The 21,160-nt window shown below is 40.3% G+C and overlaps 2 protein-coding genes across 3 annotated transcripts; one reads left to right on the top strand and one right to left on the bottom strand.

The window, feature by feature from the left end:
* Positions 1–159: 159 nt before the first annotated feature.
* Positions 160–15,067, top strand: virma (vir like m6A methyltransferase associated; the record flags this gene model as incomplete). Of its 2 annotated transcripts, none has more annotated exons than XM_079241219.1 (27): positions 160–239; positions 689–801; positions 2,255–2,341; positions 3,009–3,057; positions 3,150–3,312; positions 3,459–3,578; positions 4,236–4,481; positions 5,034–5,785; positions 5,943–6,080; positions 6,179–6,405; positions 6,491–7,018; positions 7,111–7,265; positions 7,356–7,438; positions 9,851–9,944; positions 10,103–10,491; positions 10,984–11,139; positions 11,240–11,475; positions 11,563–11,812; positions 11,910–12,127; positions 12,208–12,340; positions 12,932–13,072; positions 13,168–13,322; positions 13,507–13,603; positions 13,740–13,906; positions 13,999–14,348; positions 14,628–14,774; positions 14,862–15,067. In XM_079241219.1, exons 1-27 carry the CDS (start codon positions 177–179, stop codon positions 15,065–15,067), a joined length of 5,463 nt encoding a protein of 1,820 aa, XP_079097345.1. In that variant the 5' UTR covers positions 160–176. The 2 variants fall into 2 exon arrangements, with proteins under 2 accessions (XP_079097345.1, XP_079097346.1); XM_079241220.1 differs by having other exon boundaries at positions 4,236–4,451.
* Positions 15,068–17,379: 2,312 nt separating this feature from the next.
* rnf41l (ring finger protein 41, like) lies at positions 17,380–19,813 on the bottom strand (the record flags this gene model as incomplete). Its single annotated transcript, XM_079240904.1, has 6 exons — positions 17,380–17,784; positions 18,088–18,208; positions 18,291–18,453; positions 18,961–18,987; positions 19,334–19,473; positions 19,608–19,813. 6 exons carry the CDS (start codon positions 19,811–19,813, stop codon positions 17,380–17,382), a joined length of 1,062 nt encoding a protein of 353 aa, XP_079097030.1.
* Positions 19,814–21,160: the final 1,347 nt, after the last annotated feature.

The following is a 21,160-nucleotide window of genomic DNA, read 5'->3' on the forward strand; positions in this document are numbered from 1 at the left end:
ATATATATATATATATATGTGTGTGTGTGTGTGTGTGTGTGTGTGTGTGTGTGTGTTTATTTATTTATTTATTTAAATTTATTTATTTATTTATTTTTTGTTGGCGAACTTGTACCGGAAGCATTCACAATACTTCCCGGAAGTTTATCTTTAGACCGACCATAAGCGAGTAAGCTATGGCGGTGGACTCTTCAACGGAGCTTCTTTTTCTAGATACGTTTAAGCACCAGAGTGCAGAGGTAATGTTTTCCAAGCCTCGCCACAGTCATGTATATTTTCTCCAAAGTTACCTTCATTCCAGTATTATCTCTAATATCATTATAATCATTAGTTTTGGAGAATGAAGTTCAACTTTCATGCTAACAATGCTAACTTGGCTAGGAGTAGCGCGTTGCTGTTCACCGCTTGAATAAACGACACACTTGTATAGCTTTAGAAATAACGATTTTAGGCAAAGTAATTGAATATTTTTATTGTAAATAATCTGGTATCTTTATGTAGTTGCATCTGTTTAGATTACCGTTTGTGTTGTTTTCTATCTAGCTTGATGGCTAACGCTAACTATTATAGGTGGCTTAAATAGATGGAAGATGGTTCTAAATACATTTGAATGGGCGACAAAACGTTGACTAAAAAGGATAATCGCTGTTAGAAATGCTGTGTTAAATGATAAATCTATTCACTTCAGTTAACCAATGTGGATGTGGTGCGATTTCCTTGCGGGGTCCTGATCACAGAGGTGAGGGTCATCCCTCCAGGGATTAAAGCCCACAGCAATTTACCTGACAGCAGAGGATTTGGGTAAGACTGTTCACAAACACTGAAAACGCACACAATGTCCTTATAAGTTTAGAGTAGTTATGATTAATGTGGCTAAACAACATACCCACACGGCACAGGAAGTGTTATAATCCTGTTATTGATGGGTCCATTTTGGGTAGTGTTTATTATCACAATCCTCATTCATTTAAAATATAGATTTATATTAGGTCAAACATATAGGATGCACAATACAGGCCTTTGATAACTTGTACTGTATGTCATATTTGTGTAAGTAAGACTAAACAAACAAGCAAAAAACAACAACAATTAAGAGCAGGCCAAGCTGGCATCAGTAAAAAAAAAAAAAAAAAAAAAAACATTTTTGCATTTTGATGCAGATGCAGATGTCTTATCTGTTCACAATAGTTTTCAGTAGAAGAGACACCACTACAGACAACAGTTAGTTACATGTGGGATGTGTGGCGGTTTTTATGTTAAATACTTAGTAATAATGATACTATAGATGTAATTTCTCTTTTAGGTTTTTGTTTTAATGCCACAGACTTTTCTTTTACACCATAATAATTATTACAACATAAGTTGCTACAAAATTTAAAATGGTGATCTTCAGTGTTGCTGCTGATTATATACTTCTTTTGGAGGTAAATTTGCTCACCAAAGATACCTGATACATACTTGCAGGATATACCTGCAGGAAATAGTTATGCCTGTGTGAATGAATTTGACACCTTGGGTGCATTGTTGAAAAGATCTTGATTTCAACATCGCTTTTTTTTTTTTTTTTTTTTTTTAATGAGAATTATGTAATGGTGCTAAAGTATTGCAGTGCACAGCGGCTACTGACTCTGTGATTTGAGAGGTGGCTTCAGGATCCAAGTCCCTGTACTGTATGTGGGAAACCACTTTCATTGAATTTGTTTTTTTTTCTCATGACATTTTCAGATTGACATAGAAACACGTTCCTAAATTATAGCTCTTTTGTATTCTAGTTTATCCTTAAATTCTTCCTCTTCATATTACTCAGCAGTAAATATGTAATTAAATGTACTACTTTCTTTTCTCTCACAATTTAGTTAAACAAACTAGAGGACAGTTTTTAGGCATCTCACTATGACAGATGACTTTGTACTTATCTACCAAATACAGTGTATTGTTATAGTTTATCAAATTTTGTGGCTTATTTTTAACTTTTAGTAATAAAACCAAGTCAGGGGTTGGCAACTTCGGCCCTTGAGGGACACAGTCCTGCAAGTGTTGGTAGTTTCTGTACTGAAACACAGGTCAGACTTAAGTAGTAGAGATGTACAAAGCTTAACGTCAAATCTTTGCACAAGTCGTGTAATTAGCTGCTGATTTGAGACAGGTGTGTTGCAGCAGTGAAAATCCTAACACTTGGAGGACTGCAAACCTTGAGGACCAGAGTTGCACACCCCTCAGCCAAGTCCTGATTGTGTCATTACTTTGCTTCCAGGGAAACCTCTCCTCATGCCTTCCAGTTGGAGCTGTTCTTTAATAATGTCACTAAACCCAACAGCCCCACCTTCCACAGACTGGGCAGGTCAGAATTATTTTCACTCTCCTTACTCTCATTTTGTGATTTTTAAACCTATTAACTTCTTCCCGATCCTATATTTCCAGTTTGAATCTTGAAAATGCTTAAGATACAGAAGTCTGTCTCACCTGTAGAACTGGTCATAGCAGCATGTGAGACCTGTTCTCATAGGCTTGTTTTGCACCCACCCTAATTCAAGTTTCTTTGTTCCTGTGCTGGCTAACTGGTCTCTCCAGAAACTCTACCCCACCCACACTTTAGCTGAAAGTGAGACTAAAGTATATAGCTCTCATTGAAGTAGAAAAGAAGTGGAATGCTTGAGTCAAGCATTTTTATTTTAACCTCATAATAACAGAGGTGTGCACAGCAGCACCAGAGCATAACCATGTGTTAAAAGTTTCCTTTTGTGTAAAGCTTATTAAAGTTGAATGTGACACACCTGAGTTAATATCGTTGCTGGGAACATTGGGAGGAGGTTTTTGACCTACTGTCTAAATAGCTGCTAACTGTTCCAAATGGATGTGACTATAATGTGTTAGGATAAAGAGATGTGTTTTTCCTTTTTATAGTGTTTCATCTTTTAAACTCCTTGTCATGTTGAAATTTAAAAAGTCACAGTGCAGCAAATTAAGACTCTTGCATTAATCTGCTGTGCCTTGATTTTTGCCCTCAGTTTGGAATATGATGAGAACAAGTCCATTGTGTTCAGACCTAGTGGAAAGGTAACAGACTCTGTTGAACGGCATGATGTTTTGTTTGTTTGGGTTTTTCGGTCTGGTGAGATATAATTATTTGAATGTGATGGTGCACACAGATAAACACTGATGGCCTGGTTCTGCGTGGCTGGTACACAAGTCTAACCTTGGCAGTGTATGGCAGTGCAGAGCGCCCTCATGGCCATGATCAAGATTCCCCTCCTCCTCCGCCACCCCCACCACCCCAACAACAGAGTGGGCTCAAAAGGGTCATTAAACAAGGTGGGCACCATTACACATGAAATAATCAGCACTCTCAACTTCACCCCTGCTTTCTAAGAGCAAACAATTAAATGAACAAACTTGGTTTTTCTTCAGGAGTTATTTTGTGAATGCTTGATGTACTGCTGTCATTGTTTGTTTTTAAGGCTGGGAAAAAGATGACCAGTACAATGGCAGCCCACCCAGACCAGCTCCCAGAGGGCCTCGTACTCCACCTGGACCTCCACCACCAGATGACGATGAGGAGGAGCAGGTCCCAATATCAGGTCAGCTGTGTACATCTTGTCAGTGCTATTGAGTTAGATAGACTGCTCTCAGCAGAAACAAAAAATGTCTTGTGCTCTGATCATCCAGTAACTTAAAGACACATTAGGTAACTTTTTCACCTTAAAACTCTGCATTCTGGACTTATTCAATGACACAGTGACATCTATTATGTGTATATTTGGAGCTGCTGCTGCCCAGCGGTGTCCCAAGGCTTAGAAACCGCGCTATACAACTTTTACATCCGGGACGCTGTGACTTTGCAGCAAAGTTTTGCTTTACACTAGAAAACACACTGACTGTTTTAACACGCAACTTTGCTGATTTAGCAAAGAAACACAGGAAGTTTAAAAGAGAGAAAAGACAAAACAAGAGTCATCTGTAAGATCATCTTTTGTTGGCTGGAGAGAGCTAACAGGTCAGGTAGGATGCAAAATGGATGCTGAATTAGCTGTCAAAGGGGGGTGCGTGACAAGGAAAATGGCAAAAGTTGTGTAGTTTGTGTTTAAATACAAGTAAGGGATAAAGCTAGTAATAAAGTTTTGTCTAAGATGTTTCTACAGTGGATTCCAGGATGTTCTAAAATTACTCTCTGAAGTGTTTTGCATCTGAAAATGATTTATGCTGTTAGTCAAAATATTTCTTTGTTGTTTCTACAGTGGCCGTGATCAAAGATGAGCCAGGCGAGGGCCGGGATGAATACCTGGAAGCCGTGTCACCGGAAAGATCGCTGCCTGCCGATGAGACCTACTCCGATGCTGAACAAGAAGAAGAAGGTGAGGAGGAGGAAGAGGAAGAGCAGGAGGAGGAGGAAGATGCAAGGACTGAGGGGAGCGCACAGGAAGAGGATGAAGAAGAGGAAGAAGATGATGAGGGTGAGGACGAGGAAGAGGAGATGGAGGAAGGTATGGGTGTTCTTATGAGAGAGTAGGGTAGTCGGCAATCCCAAATGGACCCTCAGCCTAAAACCCCTCAGTTCTTGAAACTCCAAACAAGGTTGTCAGATGTGACGCTAGAAGGTGAGAGGGTGTGGCTACTGGACCAGGGTCCATTTGGGACTGAGTAACAGCTTGAGTGTTTGCTCTGGCATGCTGCGCCTATCTGCAACTACTTGATGCTGCTCCAGGCGACGATCTGAAGGCTTTTGATTAACCTTCATATGCTGTCATGTGGAGGACTACTTGACGTTTCCTCACAGCCATGGCTGAATGCGTGCTGTAATCACATGGTGCATGCCAAACTAACCCTGCATGATTGGAGCAATGCTGTCGTGAGAGAGTAGGTTTGTGAGTGTTTGCATCTGTGTATCAAAAAGGGACTATGTAGTTGTTGCTAGCCTCCTCATTTCACTCATATTCCCCACACATATTTATCAAACAAAAATTGATCAAATTTATCCAGAAAAAGTTTAAGTCACTTATATCATGGATTAAAACTTGGCTAATTTTTGCCGGCAGGTGATGACGGGTATGAGCAGATTTCCAGCGATGAGGATGACCTGGATAATGGTAGCTTCAAGCTGCCCACCTTCGACATGGAGTACACTCCTGAGGATCTTGCATCCGTCCCACCTGTCCAGTATGATCCATATGAACGAGAACTCAGACCCCTGGTCTACTTCAACCCTCCATACAAGACCCGCTTTGATACCCAGTTAGAGAAGGCCAGTATGGAAGAGCCCAGAGATGCTGGCGGAACTGAAGGACCAGCTGGTGGAACAGAAGGGACAACGGGTGGAGAGGAGGCAGAGGCTGTTGCTCATCTAAAAGAGCTACTAGCTGGTATTGGTGAAGACAGAGATACCCGCTGGGTCACTGCTCTGGAAGAGGCACCTGGATTACTTGCCAAAAGTTTGGTCTATTTAATAAAACAAGGAAAGGGAGAGATGGAGGACATTGTTCAAGTTTTAGTTCAGTGGGCTCTCCAAGCTCTTAACATGGAAACTGCTCTCATGCAGCCCATTGCTCTTAACCTCAGACAGTTAAAAGCTGGTGCAAAGTTGTCGTCATATTTGGCAGAGAGTCCACATGGTCTTAAAGTTTTGCTGCGTGAAGGGGCCCTGAGTGTGCTGCTGGAGTTACTCCACGCTGACCATGTCTCCTCTACACTGAAACTGAGCATATTGAGAGCTTTGGATGGTCTTATCAGCGCTCCTGCCGGCGTGGAGGCCTTTCTGCATGCAGGAGACTCTGAGAAGAGTGGTTATCAGGTTAGCAACACAAAGTAAACTATTTTCCCCAAAATTGAGTAAATTTGCATTGAATGTTGAAAAAGAGTTGGAAGCTATATAATTGATACTGTTATTAAGATCAGTAATAGTAATTTACTTTTCAGCTCTGACTAACTAAACTTAATTTATTTCATAGCGTCTAGTCCAGCTGTTCCTACATGAAGAAACAGTCCGTGTCATAACAGCTGGAAATGCCATTTTACAAAAAAGCCATATGTATGAAGTACTTGTTGACCTGCAAAATGCAGCAACGACCTGGAGTGAACCACAACAGGTGTTAATGCACATACAAGCACACTCATTCACTGAAACTTCAAAGATAAAGTTTTACTTCGTTTTTTTACATTAATCATTGCTGGCTTTCTTCTACAGGAGGAGATGGAAGATACAGAGAATCCTATGGAAGAGGAACCATCGCTGAGCGCCTCGCCTGTGAATGAGGCTGAGCTTGATAGGCTGGCTGGAGTTTTGGAAGAGCTTCATCACCTACTGGAGACTGCCCCTCACTGCATGGTCCAGCCCCCTGGGAAAGCCTTCCCCACTTCTTCTAGAATAACAGGACCTCAAGAGAGGGACAATCCTTATCCAACGCTGTATAGGTACACATTGAGTCATCAGTTACGTTTGACATTATGAGTTCACAGTTGTGTCTAAATTTCTGTTTTTCTTCTAAACACGTTTCAGGTACATGCATGCCTGCCACTTCCTGGAGAGTGCAACAGTTGTTCTGTCAGCAGCTGTTGCAGCAGGCCATCTTGGTGTCATCCAAGCTGTAAAAGAGCTGTTACGCTTCCTGTCACTTACCCAGTCAGGTCTTCTCTTCCTTCTCGCCCAGCCCACACCAACCAACCTTGTGCTGCGTCTCCTAGCATCAATGGCAGAATCTGAGGGTGAAGAAGGCACATCAACAGGGGGAGAGGGATGCCCCTCTGGGCCGGGGTTCGGGGAAGAGGGCTTTTGTGTGTGGCTAATGCAGGCGCTACACGGTCTTCAGGGTGTGTCAGAACTCATGAGCCATGTGGCTGCAGGAGGAGAGGGTGGTGCAGGGCTTGAAGAGGGCGACAACCCAGATGTTCTGGGTATGCTGCATGCGCTTTATCTCATGACATTCACACAGACCGGTCGTAGTGCCGTGGCTCACGTTTTCAGCCTGGAGAACAACTTGTCCTGTCTGGTCACTCTGCTCCAGCACCACAGCAAAGACGGACAAGGGTACAGTTCTCTTTTTCAGCTTTTGATGTTTTCTCTTTCTGTGCTTCCACTTCTGTGTAACTTGACTTGTTATTCTTTTTTCTCTCTTTCAGTGAGGCCAAGGCTCGCAAAGCAGTGACATATAACTATGCCTGTATGCTGGTTCTAACGGTGGTACAAACCTCTAATGAACTGCGGACGATGGAACAATATGCCGCTCCGTTGCTTACTATAGCCAAGGCAGACGACACCAATGCCAAACTGCAAGGTAAATATTAAGTGTCCCATTCACATGTCATGTTGTTGAAGACGTTTTTGAATATTTGATTACTTCTGTGTTTGTCTTTTTGCTTTTAAGAGCTCAGTAAATGGTTGGAACCTCTGGAGAAACTCCGCTTTGAGATTGGCAGCATTCCTACGCTTATTAATTACATCAAGCAGGTACAGATATTTAACCTAGTATACGTGATTTTTTTTATTTCAAGTTGTAATTGCTTTATATTCTAATGTTACAAATTTTGAAACGGCTAAGCAACAACTTGAGAGTTGTAATATTTATGGATTAAGTTTGTCATTGACAGAATAGAGGCTTACCTCACCCTAAACGTTAAGCTATTTTTAAGTGATCCTGCATTACTGCAGATAAATCACAATAGGTCATATAACCGGAAAAAGGAGTGTTTCTGAGGTCACAGATTTAGCTATATATTCTTGCCTAACTCAATATCCAAATGGCAAGTTTTCAGCCTCTTTCAAGTTGTCCACATTTTGATTTTTGAGGCTTGTCTTAAAACGTATGAATTTAACATAAAAAAAGATTTGATTGACAATTCTAAACAATAACAAAACCAAAAAAGTCTGTTATTTTACTAAAATATGAAATATTGAAATATCGCAGTAGAGCTATTGTACCTTGGCCTCATCTGTGAAAGGTACTGACTACACCCATCCATTCAGTATGTGGTGTGAGCATGTGTGGAGACCAAGAGAGTCTTGGTTTATCTGACACCAGCTCTGTGTTTTATTTGCAACAGTTCTTGTGTTGGATTGTTAAAACACAAAATTCCAGTGAGCTTACTGAAAAATGTTTTTTTTACATATGATTCCTGCTTGGCCTATAAGTCCTTATTGCTGAAAGAACATATACACAGTATGATGCTGCCACCATCATGTGATGTTCAGTACTTGGCTCCCTCTACAGATGCCTTAAGAATGATTTCCTAATTTTTCAGTCTTTGGTCTAGTTGACCAGAAAGATCTGATTGTTTTTTATTTATTTATTTTCATGATTTCAATATTCAAACCATATAACATACACAGTCCTAAGACATTCAATTCAATTCAATTCAACAACAAAAAAAAAAAAAAAAAGGGGGGGGGGTAATGATCCTCACATACATCCGCATACATACATATTTAATTTTAAATCATGATTATTAATTATAATACCTGTGATACTTTGATCCTGTTGGACAGCACATGCCAGCGGTTCTAATACTAAAAAAAGAGTAAAGAGTCTAGTAGAACGCTAAAGGCAAAAAGGAGCTGAAATCATGCCATTGCTCTTAATTGCTGAAAACACGATTTTTTATAAATTCCTCTGATTCATTGTAAACACCTTGGACCAAAACCATATCTGGAAAGAGTTTCAAATAAAAAAAAGGCCACTGAATTCGGTTAAACGCTTTCTCAGCATCCAGTGATAAGAGAAAAAAAAAAAGAGAGATAGTCCTAGTGAGATACTGTTCTCCCCTAAAACTCAGTCATGTCATGTCAGGTCTGTATCAGATGTGCAGGTACCAGGGAGGTTCTCACACTGTAGCCGTTTCTGTAGCTCTCTCCGTGCCGCCTCCATTAATGGTGACAATCAGCCGGGCAGGGTGTAGTACTCCAACTCGTATTTTCCTCTTCTTCTTTTTTTTTGATCTTCAATTAGGTCGTCGTATTCTGCAAGCTGTCTTCGCACCTCTGCTGATAAATCTAGTCTAATCAAAAAATTCTGACCTTGCCAGGAGAGTGTTCTCTCTGTTTTTCACAGCAGCCAGGATCCTCTTTTTGTCCCTCCATCACAGTAGACACGCAATGATGTTTTGGAGTGATTCCTTGGGGTCCAGTTGCTGCTGAAGAGCTCTGTTGCTGCTGAAGAGCTCTGTGCGCACGGCCCACTTCAGGAGCTTGCTCACTTTCTCCCAGTATATACTGAAATACACGTCCCAGCATTCCCATAAGCCCTGATGTTGTTCCTTCTGCTGTGTGATTCGAAGTCGTTTACCCGTTGGCTGAGTGATAAAACTTTCTTAGATAATCCTAAGTGGTTTTGAAATATATATTTTCTCTGATCTGGTGTGCAAACCAGACCTAGAACGCCTTGTTCAATTGTCCGTAATCACATGGTCACATGAAAGATCTGAGTGGAGTGAAACTTATATTGGGTCCTTTACTTTTAGGCCCTTAAAATGCTGCAGTAATATCCTTGTGTCTTTCCCCCCACTCTTCCTAATGTATGAATTTACAAAATCCCATCACTCAGATTTGCTGGCAGTTCTCTCATCCTTCTCATACCATCATTTATCAGACTTCCATATATGTGTGCTTTTTTTAAGTGCAATACATAAAAATATGCAAAGGTGACCTCCACTTGAGCCTGCTGAGGCACAAGGACTATCACTGAAATGGATTCACCCCAGCTTACATGTGAAGAACAAAATAAAGAATTTAAGTGCATATATAAATGGGCTATTTAAGCAATTTGTCTTGATTAAACGAACACTTAAATAACTGATCACTTCAAATGATGTTGAATTTATAAAGCTTGTCTAAATCTTAATAACTAAATCTTTCTTTTGATACCAGAATGTGGAAAATGTGTTGAATGCAGAGGGAACTGGGCTAGTTACTGCTCTAAGGGTTCTCTGTCACATCGCCTGTCCACCTCCGGCTGTAGAGGGTAACAACAACAAACATCTTTTTTGCATCATTTTAGTTGAAAAAACCTCAATACTCCATTATTACATAGTCTTTTCCTTTATCATTTTTTTAATTGAACTTTTTGTCTCTTAATGTTGCCTTAAATTGTACCAAAGTGATTCCTCATCCTTCCTGCAGGTCAGCAGAGAGATCTGAAGTGGAGTCTTGCAGGTGTCCAGCTGTTCTCTGGAGAAGGTCTGGATATGTGTGTGCATGTCCTTCAGAAGCTGTGCAGTGTGTTACTGCAGCCATGGCGTGTGCACGGACACATGGGCCCGACGCCGCAGCGCTGTATGATCCTCAGTATATGCATCAGCACCCTCAGGTTGCTACGCACCATGCTGACAGAGCTGCTCTGTGGGGGGGCTTTCCAGTTCAGAGACACTCGTGTTGCCAATGTGTTGGTGACCCTCCACATGATTGTGTGCTCCATCCCTGCATCAGGACGTCTAGATGGAGACAAGACCAGAGTGCAGGCTCTCATAGTTGATGTGCTGCTAACCTTTACACAGGGTGTCAGTGAAGAGGTGTGTGGATGAGAATGTAAACATATTTAACCCTTTCATGCATAGTGGCCATATAGTGGACACCTATTTCCCAGCTTTTTTCTTGCATATTCATGAATGAGGATGATATTTTTGTTAATTAAACCACTTCAGTGGGTGTTAGTGAGTCATCCAATACATTTCCACTCACTGGAGAATAAATAAATATATAATTAAACATAATGTAATTACACAAGTTTGCCTTTCTGATAAATAGGAAGAGAAAATGTTCCAGCTATATTTTATAGAAGATTTATGTAATATAATTATGATTATGTATTATAAATATTTTATAGAATACATTTAAAAAAAGCATCATTGCACATGTCTGTAAACATAAAATACTGTATTTTTAAAAAAATGTTGCATTGTTTTTTTATTAATTCATGCATGAAATGGTTAAGAATTAGAAAGATGATGCGAACTGTGTCTTTGTTATTAGTTTCATGGAGACTATGTTTATGTGCCCTGCAGGTCACTCACACAGAAGAGACTCTGGCCAGTAACACTTGGTCACTCATGCTCAAGGAGGTTTTGGGCTCACTGCTAAAAGCTCCGGAAGGTCTGTTCTCTGGCCTAACGCTGCTATCTGAGCTTATGCCTCTTCCACTGCCAATGCAGAGCACTCAGGTTACTCACTCACCTTCATTACCAACTCATGTTCTTTCAATCAGCTTCTTATGGCTCTCATCCTGGCATGGACACTAATATTCAGTCTTTGGATTCACAGGTGATATCAGTCCAAGATGTGGCTATAGCCTTAAATACAAGGAAGCTGTGGAGCATGCACATAAGGGCTCAGTGGAAAGTACTGTCAGAAGTATTGCAATGTGCATGTGCTACCAGCTGCCCTCCTCTCCTTGCCATGCTGAGGAGAGTGTGTGTTCAGTTGGCAGACTTATCTTCACCCACAGCAACGCTTATTATGAAGACGCTTCTGGAGCTGCTGCTGGAGGAGCTGCAGCCGTAAGTAAAGCACCCACATCTAAACACTCAGTTTTTATGCTTATGCAGTAAACTGTATTTTAGATGTGTATAATCTTCTAACTGCAGGGCAGAGGGCAAAAATGTGTGCTGGGGCCAAGTCTTGCGCCTGCTGTCCTTAAAGGATGCTCTGGTCTCGCAGAGGGCTTGTAAGAGTGCAACACTGCACCTGCTTTCAGGGTCCATTTCTGGAGACGAACAGCTGGCAGATCTGTTCCCCTTGCTTTTGTCTCTGCTGGTTCCTCCCCCGGATCACTCTCTACAACAGCAACAATGCAGTGTTCTAGTGGGAACAATATTACAGTCACTGTGTGACCAGGTAAGATGCACCATACACATCAAAGTGCAGAAGTCTTCATTTTGAAAAGGAATAGGAAAAAACCTCTAAAAATGTTATTTCCTTTTGTCTTTATCAGGACATATCCCTTGTGGTGTCTCCACCTGGTGAGACTTGTGTGTCAGAGGCTGAACAACTGGCTAATGCACTTCCGGGACGAGAGATGCTGTCATCAGTGTGTAATTCCCTGTTGGAAGTTTTAGGCAATAAAGAGAGCAGCGTCGCGCTCCTACTCACCTGCATCAGGACTTTGACATTCCTTACAGAGCATAACTATGGACTCTTTCACCTCAAAGTGTAAATGCAAATGATTCACTGTTTCACTTACTGTTACTGCTTGTGTCCTTTTCATAAACGAGAACTTTGCTACCTTTTAGTGCGCTGAGGAAACATGGTGCAGGACTGTCATCGTTGCTTAAAAGATTGGTGGTTTCGTTCAACAAGGACTCAGCAGATCTGCTCTCAGCTCTGCTTGACTTCCTCAGGCAGATTCTAAACACAGAAACTGTGGTAAGTATTGCTTAAATGTACTATAAAATCAAATTAATTTTATTTAAACTAACTCTTTGATGTTTCCTTTAAATTCAAAGGAATGTTCAGTATAAGCACTTGACGTAAAGTGACCAAAACATTCATAAATATATAATGTATAAATGAGTCTGTTTTTAATATATTTTTTAATAAATGAATGCACTTTATTAAATAAAAAATATTCCATAAATGGATGAAGTTTGATTTAAAAAATAAAAAATAAAAAATCCTGATAAATCCTGCTGAGCAGAAATTGAAAACAGTTAAAGTCTTTAGAAAATGTCCCAGAAAATAACAAGTTAGAACATAATATCGATGTGCATTTCCAAACACAATGAATGATTCAAATTACAATAATTGAAAAAAATGCTTAGCTGATCGCTAAAAGAAGAGTGTAGGTGGGCATATGGTATTTGATCACTGGTCACTTTCCAAAAATCACCAGTCAAATAAAAGAGAAAATGTATATTGTTTATAATTTATTTAAGTCTTGGTGATAACTACTTATTTTCTAAAACTTCTTATAGCTCAACTCGGATAATTCTAAATCTGCCTTTTCTTTGTTTCCAGTGTGTTGAGGAGGGTCAGGGGTCCAGTGAGGAGCCTGCCTTTGTTCCACCTCGATTGCTGTCAGGCTCTGACATGAAAACTATTCTCCAGTGGGAGGAGTCCGAGTCACATCCACTACCCACCTTAGAGAAGCTAATCGCGGTACACATAATACACATCTGCAAAGATTTTTTAAATTTTTTTTTTATTATTTTGGCTTCCTCAACATTCAAATTTCTTTGTCTGTGTGTCTGTAGAAACTGTGTAAAGAAGATGATTCTCTGGAAACAATGTTGGAGAATGTGATTGTTTTGAGGCAGACGCTGGAAGCAGCCACAGACACGCCTTCTGCAGCTGACACTGAGCCCACTCTACCAGCACCAGAGACACTGGGAGCTCAGTTTAATCACAGGTTTGTCAGCATTGTGGCATTAATGATTTGCAGATGAAAGTATTTCACGTGCAACAATTTAGTAATCTTTAGTCCTGCACTGTTACCTTTGCACCCTCAGAAAGAAAATAGATGAGATATCAAAACTTAATGTATTAGTCAAATGAAAAATAAAGAGGGTGTATTTGTGTATCTTTCTCTGCAGGACGGTGTTCATTCTGTCAGAAGCACTGGATGATCAGCTGAAGGCTCTGTGGTTCTCTCCCTTCCAAACAGATGACATAGAAACAGATCTGGATATGGTGACTTGTTTTTATTTTATTATCTCTATATATTCACAGCGATTCTCTTAAGGCTTGTTTCAGAGAACTTGTGAGAAATTTTCCCTTCATGTGGTTTTTTTTTAGTTGACATTACATGTCTTTGTCTGTGTGGTAGATGAAAGTAGATCTGGTGGGTTTGGCTCAAGAGAGCTGTCCGGAGCTGGACCTAAAGGCTGAGCTGGAGCGCTCCTTCCTGTCTGAGCCATCCTCTCCTGGTCACACCAAGGCTCCTAAAGGTTTCCGACTGGGCAAACACAAACACGAGACATTCATTACCTCAAGGTACAGCTCTAGTTGAACCTCACCTTTCACTTCACACAATGAATTGTAGTTTAAGTCAACTTATTGGATGTCATTTTGTTTTGTCTTCACAGTGGCAAGTCTGACTATGTTGAACCTGCTAAAAGAGCCCACATCATGCCTGCTCCTCGGGGCCGTGGAGGTCGTGGAGGATTTGGGCAGAATGTCTCCCGTCCCCATGACATTTTCCGGCTCCGCAAACAAAACACTTCCCGTCCTCCGAGTATGCATGTAGATGACTTTGTTGCAGCGGAGTTTAAAGACATTGCCACCCCTCTTGGACTTTTGCCCCCAAAACGACCCCCAAAGAGCACGCCCAAACCCCCCACCCGAGGACTCTTTACTGGTAACAGAGGCAGAGCTACCTTCCACGGCCAGACCCGCTTTTTCACTCCACCACAACCTAAAGGTGTTCTGCTGTCAGGTGTGTATGGACTTATATTATAATGCGCATCATATTTATGTACATTTATATAAAATAACATTTTTATCTTGCATTTATTCAGTATATTCTGTTATCAAAAACTGTCTTGCTCACAGTATTTCTACCTGCATTAAAATATCTATCTTCTGAGCAATGGCCAGCTTTAACAGTTACTAAAAAGCAAACATAAGTTGGATTTTCTTGTTCTCTTACTTCCTGGCATCTCTACTTCCTGAGTTTACTAGTAGAGGGTGGTAAATGATTTTTTTCATCCTGTAGGCAACTACCCTCGAAGAGACGGAGGTCGTGGCTCATCATGGAGTGGCCAAGTTCCAGCTGTCACTCACAGAGGAACCTACAGCGAACCCCGCGGAGGCCAGAGCAACTTCACAAGAGGACCTATTCCCTCCCGACAACCCCCAGCAAGTATGTATTCACATTTATCTACATTTTACAGAGCAAACCTATACACATGCATCTAAAAATGGCTTGCTTTTGACTTTTCCTTCTCAGGCGCTTATCGGCTGGCTATTAGGGATCGAGCTCCACGGGGCAGAGGAGGTGCTGGGTTGTCGTGGCTTAGCGGGGGAGGAGGCGCTGGTGGAGCTGGTGGCGGCGGAGGAGGTGGCGGAGGAGGAGGAAGAGGATCTCAGGGAAGCAAATTCAGTGGTGGGAGTGGAGGTGGGAGGGGCAGACATGTGCGCTCCTTTACCAGGTAAATTCACCTGGGTAATGACTGAAGCCTGTCATGGCTACAAATGGACCAATTAGGATGTTTTGTATGCTGTCTCCATGGAAACATGGTGGTATAATGTTGTCACAAGGACTGTGTTGATGTCTTGTTTATTATGAGTTGTAAGCAGAGAATAAAGGTGGTAGTATTTGAGTTGTTTTTTTTTACTCTACACAATTAACAGGGGAATACTCTGGACATTTCATTAAACAGATAAACGTTCATCTAAGCAATTACTTACATTATTCTTAAAATATTTGTCCATGTGTCCGGTCCAGCAGTTATATGCTGAAATAACAGATTTATGATATAAATAACTAAATAAGAAAATAAAGTTTAAGAATCAAGGGGAGCCTCATTTCCATGGGCTCGTCTTGGAAGAGTAAATTTGTTCAGCACAGCAGCCAGACCATCATTCTGCTGTCAGGATGCTGGACTGGTTAAAAAATGTCCAGTTAGCCCCACTGAGGAATAAAAATTATACATCACTAAAAGTCTTTCAGAAACAGGGCTGGGGCCTGCTCCAGAAATTGGGTTATGTTGAAACTCTGAGTATGTTAACCCCGAGATGAGGGAAACTCTGGGTTTTCCAAAACAGAAGTATTGTTACCATGGTAACTGACTCCATGAAATAAACCTCCTTGTTGGCAAATTCACCATAAAGAAACCTTGACTTTTCTACCCGTCTCTCCCACCTGAAGCAGCTATTGGGACAGTGATTGTCTGTACCAACGTGATTCCAGAGATTTAGAAGCTGAACTAATATAATTTTTCAGAACTCTTAACATGTGATATGTCTAATTACTCAGCCATATTGCTGTTTCTCAGATTCTCCATCCATACATAATGTGACCCACTGAATGTGATATGAATGTGCTTCAAACTGATATTTGAAAAAAATTTGTTTTGTACCCTAATTTTTCTTTTCAACATTGGCAACACAACACTTTAAGAAAGACACTGGCATGTCAAATCATGTCATACTCCTCACAAGTTTTTAAAAAAACTAATTCTATAATTTGGCCTCTCTTAATTTTAAGATACCATATCTGGCAATATTAGTACTGATTACTTCAAACAGCAGGGTTTTATTGCTGTGGTTGGATGTTCATAAAACTAAGAATCATAGTCTAGTACCATACATTACCTTTCTAAAGTATTCATACTTACCTTTTATTTTCCTACATAATCTACTGGGGACTGAATCTAAATAAAATCAAGACTTTATTCTATCCACCAATATTTTAACGGTACCCACATGTTTTGACCAAGTTAAATATTCAGTCAGTGGACAAGTGGATTTAAACTTCATTGCCTCAGGCAGCAGTTTTCTTCCATGATGCTTCTCTTTACTAAGCAGTAGCAGTGTCCCTTTTTACTGAATACAGTTTCCTATTCTGCACATGCTTAAATAAAATCTTCTCGTTCTGATGGGGTGAAATATCTAGACTTTTGTTAATGGTTGTCACGGTAAATGCAGGTATTGGGGCTTCCTTAATAGTGACTTTTTGTTGTGTTTTTTTAATTATGGAGAAAGATACTCCGCGTTAATTGCACCAGCCCAGAGCTGCAGTTCTGAAACTGAAAACTCAGTTGCTCAACTTAGAATACATTTCTGACGACACTCAGTTAAACTTTCTTTCTGTAACTGGCCCCTGGTGGGACAAAATTCACTTTCATTATTCTCAAGGTGGCAATGACTATTTGAGTATCGTTCGTAGTGACATACTGATCAGTCAGTGAAAAGAAAGGTGGGTGAACATGTGGGTTAGATTGTTAATCACTTTATGGAGACCATTAAAGGCAAAAATACAATGGATTTCAATATTAAGTGTATAACTTGTATTAAAATCCACTCATCCTTGGTGTATTTTGGTTTGATTTGGTGGTGTTTTTATCTAATAACCCAAGCAAAACTTTGTCTTTGTGAGTAAACAATAGTTAATCTGGTGCCATTTTCTTGTACCAATAACCTGATCATATGATAAAGAAAACAATCTAAATCCAGTAAAGTTTTGCAACATTTTTTAAAGAAATAGTGAGTAGGGATATCTTGACAAAATGGATGTTTTCTTTCACATCTGCCTGTTTTCATAAATTCATTCAAAACCACACAATTGTACTTTTTGTCTTTTAATTGACAGCTGGTCAAGATTTTTGCTAAAAATGACTGAACTGAAAATACAAAGAGAACTTTTGGAATTCTAAACCTTTTTTTTTTTTTTAAAATAATTTACTAAACATAAATAATAATCATTCACTTTGTTGTGTACGGGCTGATCATCAGCTCCTGTGTATTCAGATGACTGTCACCTCCCGGTTCTTTCTCTTGATGCAGTCCAGAGTCAGACTCCGGGTGCTTCCTTTATGCACTCCCTCTCCTAGCAGAGGTGATGGAGGTGGACCTGCAGCATGAGTACCCTGAGCTGAGTGCAGCGACAAACTGGAAGCATGAAAAGTAGACTCTTTCTGCTGGTGTGGTGTTGGTTTGGTGTGCAGCTCCCAGCAGGATGTCTGCTGGTCTCTCTGAAGCTGATCCATGTCTGGCTGCTCAGGAAGATGCTGACTCCTGGTGGGTTGTAGGTTTCTGAGGAGCTCCAACAATTCCCTCTTCTCCAGTTCTGCTTCTGCAAGCTCCTGTCTCCTCAGACGCTCTGCTCCTAACAGGGCCCGCATGTCGCACATCACACGTGATAACTGACTCTGCACATAGTGAACACATCAAAAACTTTAAACCAGATGTGACTGAAAGTTTTTGACAACTGCTTATTGAAACCTGGGGTGAGGCTGAGGTCAAAAATGCATGTGTACATATTTATTACTGTCTATTAATTTGTTTTACACTGCACAGTAGAACTTTTCCAAGGTAATTTAAGTGTATTTTTTTTAAGTAAATGTAGTGTGAAGACTCCTAGTAAAGAGAATCAAATGTGTACTTTAGCACCAGTTCAATAGATCATGTTTTTTATGCGAAAAGCTGTTAAAAGAGGTGAATAAATGGTTCACCTTGAGCTCCTCCACCTCATTCTTCAGCTGTGACTCTTTCTGCACCATGTGTCTCCTTTGTGAGTCCAACCGAGACTCCATCTCTCGTCTCACCTCCTCCACTTTACACAGCATCTCTGCTCTGAAGTAAACATTTATTGAGATCAAAAAGACAAAAAATAGAAAAGTACACACTTTTTTTTTCTTTTTCTTTTTTTTTTTACCTCAGCATCTCCACCTCTGTGCGCAGCTCAGCTACACAGTTATGCTGTGATTGCTCGATAGAGTGGAGAGCGTGGCCGCAGCCATGAGGACACTCTCTGCTGCGGAAGTTACATTCTGACAGGTGGGCTTCCAAACCCCGCCTCTCTACCTCCACAGGGCAGCCTGAGATCAAAGGGTCAAATTAAGTTCACGTTAAGCAACCAGTTTAGATTTACATGTATGCACTAGATCTGCAATCATTTTTATACAAATTGGAAGTTAAAATTGGAAGGTTTTTGTTTTTTTTTAATCAAAAACATGATTTCCACTGACAATGCTGCACAAAAAATATAATTCAAGTAAGTAAAGGTTCTTTAAGATTAGTCAATGTCCTATGAGCTCAAGTCTCTCAGAGGAAAAGCTCAATATGAAATAATATGTAATTCATATTGAGGAAAGATCAACCACCCATGGAAAATATTTGCTTTCTTGTGAAAAAAAAAAAAAACCAGGTTTAAATTAGTTTAAGATTGTAACTGTGGTGTGAAAGTAGAATACTTGAGACAATGTTTTTCACCAGAAACAACAATATTTTAAAGATCACAGCAAACAGACTGCAGGAGAAACAAATGAGGTTAGCAATGCAAAGTAAAGCCCCACTGCATATCCACACCTTGTTTTTATACCTACCACAGTGGTAACATATGTATTCTCCTCCTGCCAATGACAGGCCACAGGCACATGATGAGCAGAACGGTGCATACTTATGTATACTTTACATTCAAAGTTATGAATTGCTTATTAAAGAATGATGGAGCCTGAGTCCCCTTTTTGTGAGCTTTTTGGGAATCTTCAGTCCCACAACCTATAGGTACACATGTTTACAGGGGAGTCATGACAACGGATGAGCCACCTGTTGCTCACCCACACTGAGGTGTCACATTACCTCTCTATCACACACTTCTTTGAAAATAACATTCTATTTAATGATTATTGTGATAAATAGAAGTCAAACAACATGTCATATACTATATGTAGTAACTCTCAGTGCATTTTTTCATACCTGTATTAGAGCAGGATATGAAGGCAAACTCACACTCATCTTCATGTGTGTGCAGACTCTCCAATGAGCAAACTACCTCACATCCATGCCCTGCATTGACACAACGGATCTGCAAACGGTTCAGGTCATTACGCATATACCTGTCATGAAACATACAAAGTCAGAACCCTTGCTGACTAATAATGTTGCTGTAAAAATAATTTGTGAAATTTAATGAGTTATTAAGAGTGTGATAATACAATTTACACAGCTGTAGAGGTAAAGACAGACAGACCTGTATAGTGGTTTGAGAGTGCTAACATCCAGCGGCAGTCTGTCTTCGGGACAGGACTGGTGATGGAGCAGCCAGCTGCTGATGCAAGAGCTGCAGTAGGCATGTTCACAGGGTGCCTGCAGGGGACGCTCCAGCACATCTCGACACACACAGCATAGCAGACCTTCATTCACATAGCCAACAAACCTCTCCAGATCATAGCCCATCCTGTCAATACATATTTTAATAAAAGGGTTTAAAGCATATGACAGAAATCAAGAGGAAAATTATTGTGCAATCTTGTCACAGCGTTTGGTGATTTGTTTATTGTCTGACAATAATATTCCTACCTGAAGAGTTCACCTTGGCTTCATCCAACTTTTTGTACTTTACTTCTGGAGACTTTGACTCCACTTGCTCCTCCACAGGTATCTTTTTCTCTGTTTTACGGCTTGTCCCTCTTCATCATCTCCCTTTTTGTCATCAAGGTAAGGGTCTTTTCTCTTACAGAGCCCTCCCACTACCTTTGGGAGAGCGTTTCTATGGAGAGGTGTCCCTGACAACAGGATACAGGGTTCAGGATACAGCCAGGCAGCTGTCAGATGAGATCAGATCAGAAAGAAAGACAGAATTACAACAAAGGAAACACTCAGTCAAAACATTAAAACTCTGAAGTAGTTGGTTTCACTTACTTACTACCTAACCACTAAAATTGTGTTGTGGCATAGCCATCAGAGATCATTGCTGTTTCTGTCTCTCTTTAATGACTATGGTTTCTCTCTCTGTCTGTCTTTGAATGTGGGATTAACGTGGATTACACTCTCTCCCTCCCTGATTGGATTACAGAGCACACAACATCAGATGGAACAAAAATACATGAGCACAGGAATCAAAAGTCACCCCAAATAACCAGACTCCTTTTACTTTTCCCAACATAATTTCCAAGATTAAACTCAGTGACAAAAGAAGCTGTGAAATAAAACTCCAAATGAAGTATTAAACCAAAATACTTAAATACACTAGAAATTTGAACAAGCTTGGTTGCTCAAATCAAAAGTAAAAACTAAGTACATATTCTTTATTTACCTCATTAAATGTTTTTTTGTTTTTTTTTTAAGTAGACTGAGTGAATTTGTTTAATTACTTTCATTTATAGCCACTTTTGGCTCGTTCAAGTCAGTTGTACCAAAGAAGGATATGTAAAACAGCAGTGTTTTATAATGTGGACATGCGTGAATCCATAAAGACAAAGTATAAGTACAAATATTTACAAAACAACAAGCAAAAATCTTAAATGGAGGGTAGATTTAGCCAAATTGAATAAAACTTACATTTAAAACTTTCCCATAACATTTGTTTGGTGAAACTCTGAGAGAGTGTATATGAAATTGACTGGTGCAGAAATGTAAGTGGCCCATTATCACGTATAGTATGTAGTCTGTGGAGTACAGCTACTGTAAAATGTAAACTATAAACAGCATCATTTGGCCACGCCTTCTTCCGGCTCTCGACCAATCACAGTCTTTGAATTGAAACGTTCAGCGGGAGAAACGGAGCCTGCTGCTACAAACATT

This window comes from Telmatherina bonti (genome assembly GCF_933228915.1).
Source record: "Telmatherina bonti genome assembly, chromosome: 5".
NCBI classification, from domain to species: Eukaryota; Metazoa; Chordata; class Actinopteri; order Atheriniformes; family Telmatherinidae; genus Telmatherina; species Telmatherina bonti.